General features: G+C 47.9%; 1 protein-coding gene across 1 annotated transcript in view; it reads right to left on the reverse strand.

Moving 5' to 3' along the window:
- Positions 1–1,643: 1,643 nt before the first annotated feature.
- The window catches only part of ISYNA1 (inositol-3-phosphate synthase 1), an 18,905-nt gene continuing 2,408 nt past the window's right edge, over positions 1,644–18,140 (reverse strand). Inside the window, exons 3-11 of the mRNA XM_033136762.1 lie at positions 16,787–16,948; positions 15,001–15,130; positions 13,342–13,535; positions 12,449–12,598; positions 10,503–10,718; positions 7,312–7,476; positions 7,079–7,192; positions 6,269–6,486; positions 1,644–1,896 (exon numbers count right to left, since the gene is read on the reverse strand). Of these exons, the coding sequence (XP_032992653.1) occupies positions 1,677–1,896; positions 6,269–6,486; positions 7,079–7,192; positions 7,312–7,476; positions 10,503–10,718; positions 12,449–12,598; positions 13,342–13,535; positions 15,001–15,130; positions 16,787–16,948 (1,569 nt within the window). The 3' untranslated portion in view covers positions 1,644–1,676. The remainder of the gene's footprint in view (positions 1,897–6,268; positions 6,487–7,078; positions 7,193–7,311; positions 7,477–10,502; positions 10,719–12,448; positions 12,599–13,341; positions 13,536–15,000; positions 15,131–16,786; positions 16,949–18,140) is intronic.

Consider the following 18,140-nt stretch of genomic DNA (forward strand, 5'->3'; position numbering starts at 1 on the left):
GAAGAACTTCCTGACAGTGAGAGCTGTTTGGCAGTGGGATTTGCTGCCAAGGAGTGTGGTGGAGTCTCCTCCTTTGGAGGTCTTGAAGCGGAGGCTTGACAGCCACCTGTCAGGAATGCTTTGATGGTGTTTCCTGCTTGGCAGGGGGTTGGACTGGATGGCCCTTGGGGTCTCTTCCAACTCTAGGATTCTACTCACCCCTTTACGTTTAGCTTTGTAGCAGCCCGCTACTTCAACAGGTGCAGCTTCTTTTCGTCACCTGCCACAAGCACGCCAGGGGAAAAGCTTCCCCTGACAGATTCTCCGCCTGCGATCCGAGACCCAGACGGCTGCGGCCTCGGCAATGCTTGCTACATGGGGAAGAGAGGCTACAAGAAGCTACCTTTCGCATATACCGAGTCCGTGCAGTTCAGTCTTGTTTGCGAGGGCAGCTGCGTATTCCTGCATTTGCAGGGGGTTGGACTGGATGGTGTTTGGGGCGCCAACTCTGCAATTCCACATCCTTACACAGGCAGGGCACGTGAAGCACCGGTCAGCTATCACCCCTACCGTAAAGACACAACCAAGGTGCTAGTCCTCATGACCCCATGCAAAATGCAGGTTTAAACTCGGGGAGCTGCCTTGCACCCAGTCCAACTGTTCTGGCCGGCAGCAGCCCCTCTCTTGGGCTCTCAGACAGGAGCCGCTCCCCTAGCCGAAGGTGCCATTGGGGATTGAACCAGGGACATTCTGCAGGCCAAGCAGCTGCTCTTAACTGCTGAGCTACAGAACTCCAGCCTCTGCCACTGAACTATTGCCCTCCGCTTAAAAAAATAAGCTAAGGCTCCAGTCCTCATGAATGCAAATAAAGAGCTCATGTGCTCCGTGTCAACCACGCTGTCTTGCGACCTCACGCGGGGACGAACCTTGCAACCTTCTGCATTCCAAGCAGGGGCTCTGACCCACGAGCTGAGCAATTTCTACCCTCCATTCATTTCAAACAGCCAATTTGGCAAGGGTGGGGTTGGGGGGGGGGGTTGAAGAGGGTGTTGCAAATTTCCAGCAAACCCTTAACAGAAAAAATTCCGCACATAGCTTTAAAAATGGGGGGGGGGGTTGAACTTAAATTCCCTGTTAAAGATTATAGAAGATTTTGCAACACCTGGACTGTTATCTTATCAGGAAGAAGGGGACAAGGTTGGTCCTGGTTTTCCAACAATACCTTGGAAGTGGAATTAAAATGTGTAAACCGCTTTGAGGTTTTCTTTACAAACAAGCAGCGCATAAATTTTGTGAAATAAAAAGTAAACAAAAGATGGAACTAACCTTCAGAAAGAAAAAAGATAAAACTTCATGCAAGATTAAGCGTTCTGAATGTATATGGGTCAATTAAATGGAAAAAACGACAATTCTAATTTAAAAACCTTAAAATGAAAATACGCGATGTTGGCATAGAAAAGTGTAAAACCTGCGTGCGCTTCCCCATTAAAATATTTCTTAAGGAGAAGGAAAAAAATGCAAAATCACCGGAACAACTCTTAGCTATGTGTTTATTGTTTCGAACTAAAAATCAATACATCTTGAAACGCCCGCGGCTTCTGAATTAAGTTTCGTTGGAAAGAGAAATAGCGTTCCCACTCTCCCCCCCCCACCCCCCAAAAAAGAAAACAAACCACGCCATGATTCGTTGCGCAAGCCTAGTTTTGCAAACCGAGGAGGTGGCTTCCGGGAGGGTGGTGCCCGTTGCTCTCTGCTGACCGCACAAATCCGTTCAGGTGGGGGGCGGCCTTCTTGGGGGCGGCCGGCCAAGCTGCTGGGGGTGCAAGCGTCAGGGGGGCCTGCTTGGCGCAGGACCACTTCCTCTGGGTCTTGTGCTCCAACTGCATGTGGTTCTGTGGGGGGAGGCCCACGCAGGCTCTGCAGGGCGAGAAAAACCTGAGTTATGCACTCAGAGAGCATCTTCTGTGCAAGGAGAGATAAATGAAAGGTGTATCCCCCTAATCCTGAACTCATTTACAGTAGTACCTTGGGTTCTCAAACTTAATCCGTTCTGGAAGTCCGTTCCAAAATCAAAGCGTTCCAAAACCAAGGCGCGCTTTCCCGTAGAAAGCAATGCAAAGCGGATTAATCCGTTCCGGACTTTTAAAAACAACCCCTAAAACCAGCAATTTAACATGAATTTTGCTATCTAACGAGACTGCTGATCCATAAAATGAAAGCAATAAACTATGTACTGCAGTCACACAATCCATCGGTAGCTGAACTGGGTTGCACACAGTCACAAAAACAAGCCACAAAAAGGCAAAATAAATTGCAAAAACAGACAGTCCTCAGCGTTAACACTCAAATCGGAAGCGTAACACTCAAAACAGAGCGCGTTCGGCTTCCAAGAAAAGTTCGCAAACCGGGTTTGCAGTGTTTGGGTTCCAAGTTGTTTGAGAACCAAGGCAGCACTGTATTCCTAAAAACAAGGTGAGTTTCTAGTCCTCATGGCTGATTCGGATAGGGAACGCAAGGTGCTGCCTTTATAGTGAGCTGACCATGAGTACTGCCAGCACGGACTGGCAGCATTGGCTCTCCAGGGAGCCTAGGACCTTCTACACACAAAGCAGGTGTCCTGCCGGTGCGCTACGGTCCTTTAAAATAGGCTGAGATTCCAGTCCTCCTGCTGCTGAATGAAGAAGCACTTGTTTAAATCGAAACAAAACAAAATAAAAAATTCCTTCCAGTAGCACCTTAAGAGACCAACTAAGTTTGTTCTTGGTATGAGCTTCCGTGTGCATCCGCACTTCTTCAGATACACTTCCGATAAACTTGTGTAATTCTTTATCTCCTTGACATCTGATGGGAGGGCGTTCCACAGGGAGGGCGCCACCACCGAGAAGGCCCTCTACCTGGTTCCCTGCAACCTCACTCCTCGCAGGGAGGGAACCGCCAGAAGACCCTCAGAGCTGGACCACAGTGTCCGGGCTGAACGATGGGGGTGGAGACGCTCCTTCAAACCAAGATTTGCTCTCCCTAACCCACATTTCCCAGTATTTTTGCCCTTCTGTCTCAGCAACCTGGGCTTGTATAACTATACCTGAAGGAGCGTCTCCAACCCCATCGTCCAGCCTGACACTGAGGTCCAGCGCTGAGGGTCTTCTGGCAGTTCCCTCCCTGCGAGAAGTGAGGTTGCAGGGAACCAGGTAGAGGGGCTTCTCAGTGGTGGCGCCCTCCCTGTGGAACGCCCACCCAGCAGATGTCAAGGAGATAAAGAATTTGTTGTTGTTGTTCAGTCGTGTCCGACTCTTCATGACCCCATGGACCAGAGCACGCCAGGCACCCCTATCCTTCACTGCCTCTCATAGTTTGGCCAAACTCAGGTTAGTAGCTTCGAGAACACTGTCCAACTATCTCATCCTCTGTCGTCCCCTTCTCCTTGTGCCCTCCATCTTCCACCCTCATTAAAAGGTTCTTTAATTCCTCCTCACTTTCTGCCATCAAGGTTGTATCATCAGCATATCTGAGGTTGTTGATATTTTTTTTCCGGCAATCTTAATTCCGGTTTGGGATTCACCCAGCCCAGCCTTTCGCATGATGAATTCTGCATATAAGTTAAATAAGCAGGGAGACAATATACAGCCTTGTCGTACTCCTTTCCCAATTTTGAACCAATCAGTTGTTCCCTATCCAGTTCTAACTGTAGCTTCTTGTCCCACATAGAGATTTCTCAGGAGACGGATGAGGTGATCAGGCACTCCCATTTCTTTAAGAACTTGCCATAGTTTATCTGAAGGGTATCTGAAGAAGTGTGCATGCACACGAAAGCTCATACCAAGAACAAACTTGGTTGGTCTCTAAGGTGCTACTGGAAGGAATTTTTTAATTTTATTTTGTTTTGACTATGGCAGACCAACACGGCTACCTACCTGTAACTTGTTTAAATTGGACACTGCAGACCAGCAAACCATACAGTTCAATATTGCCTTAACCTAACTGTCGGCAGCAGCTCCCTAGCGTCAGGCTCAAACCCTATTTTTCTGTGTTTGGCATCCGTCTGTCTCGAAAGAGGGGAGGGAGGGAAGAATGGTAGAAACTCCACCACACCCCATGGGGAGAAACACACAGGGTTACCATGGAGACCCCAATCAATGAGGCCAGGGTTGCCATGGTTACTGGTGCAAATCATCCCTTAAAAGGGGGGGGGTGTTAAAAGATACAGGGAGGAGGTTTCCATGGCTACCAGAGCATTGCCAAAACGGGCAGCCCTTTCCAGGGAAGTTTTTATTTTTTAAAACGTTTGATGTTCTGTTGTGTTTTCAGAATTTTGTCGGCAGCCGCCCAGAGTGGCTTGGGGGAAACCCTGTCAGATGGGTGGGCACATAAAATATAATATTTGAGAGGTTTGTTTATTTTATAAAGGTCCAGATTTGGAGCTGGTTTGCACCTGGAATAACCTGAAGTCTGGATCCGCCTCAAGACACACCCAAAGGGTTTGGGGGTTAAGCCCCCCGGAATATGTGTTTGGAAGGAGGGAAAAGGAATTATGAGGCCTTTGTGATACTGAAAACTGGGCCTCTGGTCTATCTATAGAAGCTCAGTATGGGCTATTCTGTCAGCACTGCCTCAATGATGTGGACTCTTAGGCCTGGGTGGCCCTGTATATTTGTTTTTCAAGCTAATAAATAATAATAATAATAATACAGTGGTGCCCCGCTAGACGAATGCCTCGCTAGACGAAAAACTCACTAGACGAACGGCATTCGTCTAGCGGAAGCTGCCCCGCAAGACGGAAAAGTCTATGGGGCTGCTTCGCAAGACGAAAAATTTTCGTCTTTTTTTTTCCGTTTAGCGGAGCGCGGCTGTCATTGCCGCTTCGCTAGATGAAAAAATTCATAGAACGAATTATTTTCGTCTAGCGGGGCACCACTGTAATAAATAAATAATAATAATAATAATAATAATAATAATAATAATAATAGTAATAATAAAATAGTATATATATATATATATGGCTTCACAATGGAGGTCTCAAAGGAGAGGTCAGTAATAATACGTTTAAAGCTAGAAAAGGATTTTAAAACGGCAAATTGCGTGTGTGTGCTTTCAAACACAACGAAACTTTTTTGGGAGGGGGCAAATACGGACCATGGTCCATATACTGGTCCGCAGTATATATATATATGTGTGTGTGTGTGTTTATGTGCAAAAATGCACACACTTCCATTGGCAGCGACGCAAACTGCAGCACGACGACAGGCTTACATTTATATTTATATAGGAAGATAAGCTTAGCTTGCTATGGTTACTTAAAGCCACGTCCCGATATGTTAAACCAAACCGTGTCTCGCTCAGAGCAAACCCCCTGAAAATGAACGGATCCAAGTTAGTTAAAGGTAAAGGGACCCCTGACCGTTAGGTCCAGTCGTGTCCGACTCTGGGGTTGCGGTGCTCATCTCGCTCTATAGGCCAAGGGAGCCGGCGTTTGTCCGCAGACAGCTTCCGGGTCATGTGGCCAACATGACTAAGCCGCTTCTGGAGAACCAGAGCAGCGCATGGAAACGCCGTTTACCTTCCCACCGGAGCGGTACCTACTGTATTTTTCGCTCCATAAGACACCTTTTTCCTCCTAAAAAGTAAGGGGAAATATCTGTGCGTCTTATGGAGTGAATGGTGGTCGCTGGAGCTGAATTGCCCAGGGGCCAAAAGAGGATCATGCTTTTTATTTTACAAAGAGAAAAGGGGGTGTTGAAAGGGGGCTTTTCCTCTTTGCTTTCCCCTCTTTGCAAAAGGAGCTTTACTTTTAGCTGATCCTCAAAAAAACAGGGTTTTTCCCTTTGCAAAAAAGCTGCAAAACTTTTAGCTGATCCTCAAAAAACAGGGCTTTTCCTTTTGCAAAAAAAAGCTGCAAAACTTTTAGCTGATCCTCAAAAAAACGGCTTCTAGAGGAAAACCAGAAAAATATTTTTTTTCTTGTTTCCTCCTCTAAAAACAAGGTGCACCCTATGGTCCGGTGCGCCCTATGGAGCGAAAAATACGGTATTTATCTACTTGACTCTGGTGTGCTTTCAAACTGCTAGGTGGGCAGGAGCTGGGACCGAGAAACGGGAGCTCACCCCGTCATTGCGGGCCTTCGAACCGCCAACCTTCCGATCGGCAAGCCCTAGGCTCAGTGGTTTAGACCACAGCGTCACCCACGTCCCTCCAAGTTAGTTACACCTGCTCATTTCCGTGGGTCTCCTCGGGAGGAGGACCAAGGCCGGCTACGACACAGTTTCCAAAAGGGGGCGGCGGCGCCTGCGGTTACCTGAACAGGTTCTCGATGGCGGACCGTTGGCGGAAGAAAGCGTTGACCACCGGCGCTCCTTCGGGGACGAGGGGAGCCTTGCAGAGGAAACTCAGGAGGGACAAGACGCTGTGGAGCGGCTCAGGCTCCGAGTCGCCATCGACAGTCACTCGGATCCGTTCACAGAGCTCAGCCAGGATCACCAAATCCAATATGATAGGGCTGGCCAGTAAGGAATCCTGCAGAGACGGGAGCAGCAGGGTTTGCCTTTTTGTTCCACAATAATTCGCACCTGTATCCCCAGCTCGGAAATAGCCACTCATTTTTTCTCTCCCTCCCCCCCAAAAATATTTTATTATTTTGACAAACAATCATAAATAAATAAGAATAAAAATGCGTACCGCACCACAGAGACCATTCTATTGTAAGTATCCAACCTCCCAAAATGTCAACACCTCTTGCGATGGTCAGGCCCCTTTCCGTTTTAACAGTACGAATTCTACAAACACCTTCCCCATCTCCTCAAAAATCATTTCTCCTGCCTACTCCCCGCCTTACCTTAACGGCACGTGTTAATTTATCGTTAATAGCTATACCCCACACCTCTATATATACCCCGTTCCTCCATTTGATATTCTGCTTGCCCTTTCCCGCTTCCTGGCTGTAATAAATTCGTGCAGCGGCCAAGAAAATTGGCGAGCGAGTCCTTCGTAGCCTGCGAACCTTAGCCGCTCATTTTCTAGCTCTCTTTCTCCAAACAGGGACTTTGGGGCGGGTGAGGAACAACTCTCCCCACTTCCTCATCCGCTCCCGGCGCAACTCCTCACGCACCTCGCAGACGTTGTGAATGACTATGGTGCTCGATCCGCCCATGGCAATCTCGGAGGTGTATTCGTCCATAGCTCGCTTGCTGTCGCCGACGTAGGGGACATATTTGATCACCACCTGTCCGGGGAGAGGAGGGGAATGGGGCTGGTGAGGAAACCGGGAAAACAATCCTTTTCCTGGCAGCCTGGTGCAGGAAGACACATGCCAAACGTCGCCCGCCCTCCGCCCCTACTCACACAATGGTCTGGGCGCTCCCCGGGCCCATAGAGGATGGGATTCGACTGTACCATGTCGTCCACGACATTGCTCTTTGAGATCTCCTTGGAGCGAAACTGGGCAGGCGCAGAGAGATTCTTCCCGTCGTTGTTGCCAAGGTGGTTGTAGCTGACGATGGAGACGGGCTGGAACCGGCGGGAGAGAGAGGGGGGCGACGATGAGAGGATTGGCACGGGGGATTCCCAGGTCCCAAACGGGGTAACCGTGCCCCTGAAGGACCAGGTGTGCAGCCTGGGGGTCATTTTGGACTCACAGCTGTCCGTGGAGGCGCAGGACAATTCTGCGTCCGGGGCGGCTGTCCACCAGCTCCATCGGAGACCGTCCCTGCCTGCGCATGGCCTCGCCACAGCGGCCCATGCTCTGGTTATCTCTCGCTTGGACTACTGCCATGCGCTCCACATGGGGCTCACTTTGAAGGCGACTCGGAAACAGCAGCTAATCCAGACTGGTGACTGGGACCATATAGCACCGGTCCTAAAGGAACTTCACTGGCTCCCGGGACTTTTCCGATCACGATTCAAAGTGTTGGTGCTGACCTTTAAAGCCCTAAACGGCCCTGTATCCCTGAAGGAGCGTCTCCACCCCCATCGTTCTGCCCGGACACTGAGGTCCAGCTCCGAGGGCCTTCTGGCGGTTCCCTCCCTGCGAGAAGTGAGGTTGCAGGGAAGCAGGCAGAGGGCCTTCTCGGTGGTGGCGCCCTCCCATCAGATGTCAAGGAAATAAGCAGCTATCTGACTTTTAGAAGACATCTGAAGGCAGCCCTGTTTAGGGAATGCATGTAAAGTTCTGAGATGCCAATGTATTTTAATATTTGTCGGAGGCCGTCCAGAGTGGCTGGGGAGACCCAGCCAGATGGGCGGGGTACAAATAATAAATTTATTTTTATTATTATTATTATTATTATTATTATTATTATTATTATTATTATTCATGGAATTCCCCCCCCCCCAATCACTAAGTGCTCATAGACCTCTTTGCACTTCACAATTCAGGTACCTGGTGTGCCTATAATTAAAATACCAATAACAAACTTAATTGGTCTCTAAGGTGCTACTGGAAGGAATTTTGTAATTTTTTATTGTTCTGGGAAGTTTTTAATATTTGATGTTTTATCACGTTTTTAATATTTTGCTGGCATCTGCCCAGAGTGGCTAGGGCAGTCCGATGGGTGGCATTTAAACGATAAAATTATTACCATTCTTTAAAATCGCACAAAGCCGCTAGACCTCAAGGAACACCTTAAGTAAATAGCAAAGCGTAGAAGTAGGAAAATACACAGCAAACAGCTGCCTTCTCTTGGTTCAAGAGGCGGTTTATGGATGGTTTGGAACAAGTTGAGCCGGTTTGGCTGCCCCAAGGGTCAAGCTAGCAGAGACTCCTGTGGACAGATCTCCCTACTGCTCTCATTTCTGTATCAGGATTCACTTCTGGGTTGATACACTGGGCTAAATATATAATATGCAATTAGGAGACTGGGAAAAATGATAGAAAGAGGTAATAAATTTCACTGCCTGCAGTGCTTTAAAGGAAAACATAGTGAGAATGATGTACAGACCGTATATAACACCAGTGAAATTAGCTAAAATGTACAAAACAAATAACAAATGCTGGAAATGTAAGGAAAAAGAAGGTATGTGGTGGGAATGCAAGAAAGTAATGGACTGATTTATAATGTGATTTTAAAAATGTTGAAATAAACATTTGCAAAAAACAACAACAACACAAAAACAGAAGCCCTTTTACTTGTTATAGTAGCTACAGAGATTTGCAAGCATGATAAAAAAAATTGTTTTTATATGTGACAACTGCAGCGAGAATACTATTAGCCCAGCGATTGAAGGAGGAATAATTATGAACAAAAGAAGAGTGGCAGATGAAAGTGATGGGACTATGACGAGTTGGCGAAACTAACGGGAAATTTGGACCCAGCAGGACCAGACTTTCCTGAAAGACTGGAAGAAATTTTATGACGTATTTGAAAGACAACTGTAATTGGCATCGCTTGTAGGGTTGCTAGAAGTTTTTTTAAGGAGAACTATGTGAATTATTGTGAAAAAAGGACTAAGAATGAGTTTATTTAGGATTTGGATTTTATAGCAATAGCTTTTTAAAATAAAACACATAATCAGAAAGAAAGTTAGAAAACCATTAGTCGAGGTTGACGGATGTTCTGAGCTGTGATAGCCAAAGGTTTGTTATACTGTATATTGAGTAACTTTCTGGGGGTGCCATGCCAGGTCCAGAGGCAATAGCGGGTGGAGAAAGGGATGGTTTTTAGGTTTCCTGAGTACCCGGAAATGCCGGAATTAAGATTGCCGGAAGAAATATCAACAGCCTCAGATATGCTGATGACACAACCCTGTTGGCAGAAAGTGAGGAGGAATTAAAGAACCTTTTAATGAGGGTGAAAGAGGAGAGCGCAAAATATGGTCTGAAGCTCAACATCAAAAAAAATCCTAAGATCATGGCCACTGGTCCCATCACCTCCTGGCAAATAGAAGGGGAAGAAATGGAGGCAGTGAGAGATTTTACTTTCTTGGGCTCCACGATCACTGCAGATGGTGACAGTGCTCATGAAATTAGAAGACGCCTGCTTCTTGGGAGGAAAGCAATGACAAACCTAGACAGCATCTTAAAAACCAGAGACATCACCTTGCCGACAAAGGTCCATATAGTTAAAGCTATGGTTTTCCCAGTAGTGATGTATGGAAGTGAGAGCTGGACCACAAAGAAGGCTGATCGCCGAAGAATTGATGCTTTTGAATTCTGGTGCTGGAGGAGACTCTTGAGAGTCCCATGGACTGCAAGAAGATCAAACCTATCCATTCTTAAAGAAATCAGCCCTGAGTACTCACTGGAAGGACAGATCCTGAAGTTGAGGCTCCAGTACATTGGCCACCTCATGAGAAGAGAAGACTCCCTGGAAAAGACCCTGATGTTGGGAAAGATGGAGGGCACAAGGAGAAGGGGACGACAGAGGATGAGATGGTTGGACAGCGTTCTCGAAGCTGCCAACATGAGTTTGGCCAAACTGCGGGAGGCAGTGGAGGATAGGGGTGCCTGGCGTGCTCTGGTCCATGGGGTCACGAAGAGGCGGACACGACTGAACGGCTGAACAACAACAAATGACCCATTTGGTTAAGCGGCTCACCTTAATCCCAGAGCTGATGAGGAAATCCACAAGGACCGACTTGATCTTCGTCTGACCGGACTTGAAGTCATCGCCGGCGATGAAGACGCGGCGTTGGACCGCCAGTTGGACGACCCCCGGGAGGAAGGTGTTCTGGGGGGAGCCGTTGATGTAGCTGCAGCCCTCTAAGATGCTGGCGACGGCAAAGAGGGTGGAGGGGGAAACGTCCAGGCCGCACTGGATCCCCAAAAAAGCAAGAGAAAAGGGGTGGTTTGATGGGCAGCAAGGCAGAAGATTTCTTGGGGGGGGCAACCTCTCCCACCCAGGCACCCCCCCCCAACCACAAAAACTCACTGGGGGGGCGCATCTAGATTCCAACTCTCAGCAGCCAGCAAGATCCCTCACTCTCAATCTCAGGGTTATGGGTTCGAGTCCCACATTGGGCAAAAAAATTCCTGTATTGCAGGGGGTTGGTCGAGATGACCCCCCCCCCTCCCAGGAACCCTTTCCAACTACGCAGATCTAGGAGTAATCCCTGAACGATGGTGCCCCATTCCCTGCTTCCTGCAAAGGATTCCAGGATAGCTCAGTCGGTAGAGCGCGAGACTCTTTATGTCAGGGTCGTGGGTTCGAGCCCTGCGTTCAGCAAAAAAGACTACTGCACTGCAGGGGGTTGGGGTAGATGATTCGAACCGCCGACCTTCTGATCGGCAAGCCCTAGGCTCTGCGGTTTAACCCACAGCGCCACCCACGTCCCCTTACATCCCAAGAAAGCCTGTGGCCCTGGCAGTTACTGTTGGGACTCCCAGGAGCCGGCACCTTCCATGCTCAGGGATGGTGGGATTTGGGGTATGACAATATCTAGAGCGCTGAGGACTCGCACTCGCGTCAGCCCCCCGTCAGAGATGACGATGGCAACAACTGTGGAAGCCTGGGTCCTGCAAGGCCCTGGAGGGCCACAGGTATGTCCCCACCCCAACACATTCTGGAGAAACGGCGTCCAAAAAATTGCCGCCATCTCCTTTGCAGTTCTGCAGTTTCCCAGGGACCCCTTTGCCTTTCCCATGGCCCCTTTGCTTGCTTGGGAGCCAGGGAAAGTTTGGGAGCCAGGGGAAGTTTGAACTCGCTTCGCAGCAAACGACCCTGCAATTCATTTAACAACCAACCAACCAACCTTTAAAATAGAGGTGGTATATTACACCAGTTAAATTGGCAAAAATGCACAAAGGTTGGAAATGCAAAGAAAACATTGGTTCTTTCCACCATATGTGGTGGGAGTGTAAAAAAGGTAAAATTGTTTTGGGATGAGATATATAACGAATTGAGAAAAATGTTAAAAGTATAATTTTGCCAAAAAAGCCAGAGGCGTTTTTTATTAGGCATTACAGGTACAGAAATTAAAAAAGAAGATCTAAAAAAATTTCAGTATGCAGTGACGGCAGCCAGAATCCTAGTGGCACAAAAATGGAAAACAAGATCTACTACCGACAAAAGAGGAATGGATAATGAAATTAACAGAGTACGCAGAGTTAAAAATGACAGGAAGACTTCGCGAACAGCGAAACCAAAAATTCATAAGAGACTGGACTGAATTTACAAATTATCTGAAAGGAAAAAAAAACTCAATTAAATACGTTAATAGGACTACAAGAGGCTTTGCAGTTACAGAAGAAATATTGTTGTAAAGTGAAATTAAGTAAAAATGATGTTAAATATGAATAGTAAAGCAATGATAGACTTAAGAAGTATAAAAACAAAACAAAAAAGAGAAATAATTTTTGAAACCGGAAGGAAGGATTGAGGGAAAAGCCAAAAAAGTATTAGATTGGATATGAAGTAATAATATGTGTAATATACTGTATGTTTGTAAAACCAATAAAAATGATAAAGCAAAAATAAAAATAAAAATAGAAGGGTCGAGGAAAGAGGCATTGCAGATAAAAGGAGGTGGTGTTTGGGCAACTTGCCTCGATGGCTTGGAGTATGTTGTCGGCTGTGTCGTTCACACCGGGCTGGGCGTCGGAAAAGCACTCCGTGTTTGCCGTCCAGAGCACAACCACTTTGTCTACCCCGCTGGAATTCTTGAAGTCCCGGATGTCTTGTCGGATCTGGGCCATCTAAGCGGAGGGGAGGAGAGATCGACCAGGTATGTTACAAATGTCGTTTCCCAACCCAAAATGACGAACGAGAGCCCCTGGGATGCCTTGAGGATCCAGCTGAGTCCATCTAGCTTAGTGCTGTCCACACTGGCGGGCAGCGGCAACCCGCCAGGATTTCAGGCAAGGGGAGGGATCCAGCGGTACTACTGAACCTGCAGAGATCACATGCAGAGCAGGTGATCCATTCCTGCCCTAGGGGACAATTCCTTTAAGAAAAAAAAACCTATGATCGCAGTTCTCGTGGATTTGAATAAAAGGGGCCATTTTGAGTAGGAATATAGGAAGAAATGCCCGCCAGAGACCATTGGTCCACATAGGCCAGTATTGTCTACACTGACCGACAGCAGCTATCCAGGGTTTCTGACAAGGGAGTCCTTCCCAGGAGCATTCTGGGATGTCGAACAGCTGAGCTGCGGTTCTTCCCTTCGAAACTAAGACAATGCGGAGTCTTCCAAGCTTCCGAATAAACGACTGGTTTAAAATCGGAACAGAGAATGTTTGGGAAACACGGACTGGCAGCGTTTCTCTCCCAGGCCTACCAGGAGACGTTACCGGGAACCGAACCCGGGACGCAGTAATAAACCCGAGCTTTGCAGAGCTATCCTGCGCACAGGAACAGCCCAGGAGGTCTGGATCCAGCCCGTCACGAGGGGCAATGCCAGCAGCTGGGAACCCCGCACCCGCTGGTCCCAAGCGCCCACCTGCTGCGCTATGGTTCCCGCCAGGACGTTGTCTGCTCTCTCCTCCTGGTTCTCCGCGATGAACTTGGGTATGTAGATGGAGGGCCTTGGCTTCATGCCCTCCATGTGGGGGCGCAACTGCTCCTGAAGCGCCCAGTCGAGGACTTGCGCCCGGTGCATAGCGTCGGCCAGATTCAGGGATGAGATGTCCCAGCCTGGCACGGGAGAAAAGGGCAAGACGGTCACAGCAGCACTGTGAATATACTGCGTTCGTTTGTTTTTTAAAGGCCTATCTAAGGCAGGGGTCAGCAAACTTTATCAGTAGCTATTTTAAAGGGGGGGGAATAGCTATTTTTAAGGAAATTCACCAAAGACTACACATCCGACAGAGGTTGCTATCTGGACATTTAAGCCATTTATTTTTATTTTTTAAATTATTTATACTTTTCAGGTATATATTATACCTGTCACTGATTTTACAATCGTGTTTATTTTATTTTATAAATTTCTATACCGCTTTATGTTTTTTAAGAAAATCTCAAAGTGGTTTACAGCATAAATGTGACATTTACAAACATGACTTCCTTCCCCCTCTTTCTGCGGTTCATATATATATAATATCTATCTATATCTATATCTATATCTATATATATATATATATATATATATATATATAAAGGGACCCTGACCATCAGGTCCAGTCGTGTCAGACTCTGGGGTTGCGGCGCTCATCTCGTTCTATAGGCCGAGGGAGCCGGTGTTTGTCCGCAGACAGCTTCCGGGTCATGTGGCCAACATGACTAAGCCGCTTCTGGAGAACCAGAGCAGCGCACGGAAACGCCGTTTACCTTCCCGCCGGAGTGGTACCTATTTATCTACTTGCACTTTGACGTGCTTTCAAACTGCTAGGTGGGCAGGAGCTGGGACCCGAGCAGCGGGAGCTCACCCCGTCATTGCGGGGATTCGAACCGCCAACCTTCTGATCGGCAAGCCCTAGGCTCTGTGGTTTAACCCACAGCGCCCCTGGGTCCTATATATATATATATATATATATATATATATATATATATATATATATATATATATTCTGCATATCCAAATGAACTTAACTTACTCATTTATCTTCTTTAAATACATACTCTTACGTAACTGCAGGTTGGGGACACGGGTGGCGCTGTGGGTTAAACCACAGAGCCTAGGGCTTGCCGGTCAGAAGGTCGGCGGTTCGAATCCCCGCAATGACGGGGTGAGCTCCCGTTGCTCGGACCCTGCTCCTGCCCACCCAGCAGTTCGAAAGCACACCAGTGCGAGTAGATAAATAGGTACTGCTCCGGTGGGAAGGTAAACGGCGTTTCCGTGCGGTGCTCTGGTTCGCCAGAAGCGGCATTGCCATGCTGGCCACATGACCCGGAAGCTGTACGCTGGCCAATAAAGCTAGAGATGAGTGCCACAACCTCAGAGTCGTCAGTGACTGGACCTAATGGTCAGGGGTCCCTTTACTTTTTAACTGCAGGTTATTATCCTGCCAGTGATTTTATCTGCTTGCAATTTATCTGTAAATAACTTTTAGGCAATTTCCACCCGGACGCCATTTCCGACGGCCAAATCCCAGCTAGGTCCGGGGAGATTCCGGACATGTGCCAGCTCTACTCCCACCCCCTTATCCAACCCAGCACCTACCGTCAAAGACGATATCATTGGGGTGAACCATTGGAAGAATATCCCGGAAAGGGATGTAGACTTCGCCAGTCGGACCGGTGCCCAGACACACGGTGGACGCTTGCAAAAGAGATCCGTAATAGTTGGCATGCTATGAAAAAGAAAGACGGAGACTTATTAGAAACGTCGAGATCTCGGCTCACAGCTTCGGCCCGCAACCTTCCAGATTCAGGGACGGTACCCAGCAAAGGTTTGCTCCGGTTTCAAAGGATGCTCGGCTGCTGGCGAAACATCTGGCGGGCGCCTGGGGTTGGAGGATGGGCGTCTCATCACAACTATTAAGCAAGCTTCCATGTTCAGATGCAGTCTATCCCAGAGATCCCCCAAAAAGAGAGAGGTGGGGATGGTCTATCCTAAGGTTACCAGACGTCCCCGATTCCCGGGGACAGTCCCCAGATTTACAAATCAGTTAGGTAATAGGTAGAGCTCCCTGTTCAGCAGCAGTCTACCTTAGAATGGTAGTTGCCAGAGAGCAAAAAAATAAAAATGGTGGAGATCCCTGCATTGCAGTGAGGGGGGTTGGACTATGACCCTTGGGTATGGTTACCAGACGTCCCCGTTTCCCGGGGACAGCCCCCGGATTTAGAAATCAGTCCCCTGACAAAATCCATCTATTTAGTAGGAAGTTGAAAAGTGGATTCATTGAAAAAAAATCTGGTAACCTTTGAGACTCTGTCCCTCTGACGCCCCACTTGCGATCTTCCCAGAGGTGATCTTGATCGGTGTGCGGGGAAACTTTTGGCCCTCCAGGTGTTGCTGAACTACAACTCCCATCATCCCTGGCTGATGGGATTTGTAGTTCAGCAACATCTGGAGAGTCAAAGGTTCCCCAACCTGTTTTAACGGCTAGTAAAGAAAGCCTCACACATTGATATGCTGTATTTGTGATCAAGGGCAGTTATCAACTCTTTCATTTGTATAGTAAGTTCTCAGAATGTATTTTGTACAGCCAACTGCAGGTAGATCTGTATTTGATTGCATTTAATTCCTTTGCTGTGGCTGAGGCAAATAAAAAATTTATATATCTATCAAAGGTTCCCCAGGTTTGGGTTAGACAGACCAATTCAACTCAGTTGAAATGCACTTTTTTGGGGTCGACATTTTGGGTAGTCTAACGTTGTCCTAACATGGAGCTGCAGCTGTTTGTTTGTTTGTTTTTTTAAAAAAGTTAAGGATTATTTACTTGAGACTGAAAACAGCAACAGATGAGAAATCAGAGACTGAACCCTGCTTTTTATTAGAAGCGGGTGGGGGGAATGGATCGGACCGAAATCAACATTCTCACCCCCAGATCAGAGACTGAATGTTGCTTTTTATTAGTGGCAAGGAATTGTCAAATTTCGTGCCAACATTTTCACCCCAAAACCAACCTGGCCCTTTCGATGGAAGGCGCATGATAAACCATATAAAGAAACATTATTAAAAGGGGGAAAACATGTTTGCATCGCAGTTCAAACAAATTTCCAAGAGTGACTCACTGCAGTATTGACAAGTGGTGAGTAAACAAGACAAACAATGACAAAAACAACAACAAAAAAGGAAAAACAGCAGTGAAGGAAACAACAAACCAGCAGAAATAAAAGCAATTATGGACACACATTTAAAAAAGAGATAAAATACACTTGTTGCTACAAAATGCTAGTCAGACTTGGCCGGGCACGGAACATTCCTCGCTCCCGTTTTTAGCCCTCGCGCCAAGGAACTGGTTCCCACATAAAGCCCGATAGCGGCACCCAGTTTCACTTGCCTTCCGTCCCGTCTTTGTCATCCAGGAGAGGCCCAGCCGATTGGCTAAGACGGCGGCTGTCACCGTGGAGCCGTTGTTCCCGCCCCAGCCGACGAGCATCACGCCCAGCTTGGGGACGTGCCTCTCTGTGCGGAAAACGACATCGGTGGAGGACGGCTTCACCTGTGGGTGTGACGACAATTCAGGCTAGATGACCCCCGTGGTCCCTCCCGGATCTTACCATTCTAGGATTCCTGCTGGGGTATTTGCCAAGTGGGGGATTCAAGTCCCTGAACACCTTTGCTTAAGGGTCCAGATCGGGGGGGGGGGGCCGTGTGCATTGGGAGAAAGAACCCACTGAAATTGCAGACACCCCCCACCCCCAAAGGGTAGCCGAGGAAAGGTTCCACGGAGCTTTGTTCCACGCTCGGAACTAATCTCAGAGCTGGAGGCCGGTGCGAGAGTCGCCTTCCCAGCCAAACTGACATCTCTCTGCCAGCTACCGCACATTCCCTCAAAGAAACTGGCCTGCAGACATTCCAAGGGATTCGTTTTGCTGGCAGCAGGAAGGCTTGCAAAGGCCCTGTGCTGTTGCAATGACTCCCAAGCGCCACAAACCGTATGCAGTGTAGAATCACAGAAGTGTAGAGTTGGAGGGGACCCCCAAGGGTCATTTAGCCCACCCACCCCCCCACAAAAAGTGCAGCTAAACTGCAGCAGAGTTGCTTCAAATTCCTACCATCGTTCAGCCCATTGTTCAGCCCGGACACTGAGGTCCAGCTCCAAGGGCCTTCTGGCGGTTCCCTCCCTGCGAGAAGCAAAGCTACAGGGAACCAGGCAGAGGGCCTTCTCGGTGGTGGCGCCCTCCCTGCGGAACGCCCTCCCATCAGATGTCAAAGAGATAGACAACTACCAGACATTTAGAGGACATCTGGAGGCAGCCCTGTTTAGGGAAGCTTTTAATGTGTGATATTTTAATGTATTTGGTTTTGGGGGGGGGGGGAAGCCGCCCAGAGTGGCTGGGGAAATCCAGCCAGATGGGTGGGGTACAAATAATAAATATTATTATTATTATTATTATTGGCAGGGAATAATTATTATTATTGCTTTTGGTATACAGTGGTACCTCGGTTTCCGAACGCCTTCGTAGCCGAACGTTCTGAAACTCAAACGTCGAAAACCCAGAAGTGGCTCGGTTTTCAAACGTGCCCGTTTTGAGTTTTCCATACTGAGGTACTCTTGTGCCTGGATCGCTCAGTTGGTTAGAGCATGGTGTTGAAAACACCAGGTTACAGGTTCAATACCCGTAAAGAAAAGCCGAATATTCCTGCATAGCAGGGGGTTGGACTAGATGACCCTCAGGGTCCCTTCCAAC

Source organism: Lacerta agilis, chromosome 18 (assembly GCF_009819535.1).
Source record: "Lacerta agilis isolate rLacAgi1 chromosome 18, rLacAgi1.pri, whole genome shotgun sequence".
NCBI classification, from domain to species: Eukaryota; Metazoa; Chordata; class Lepidosauria; order Squamata; family Lacertidae; genus Lacerta; species Lacerta agilis.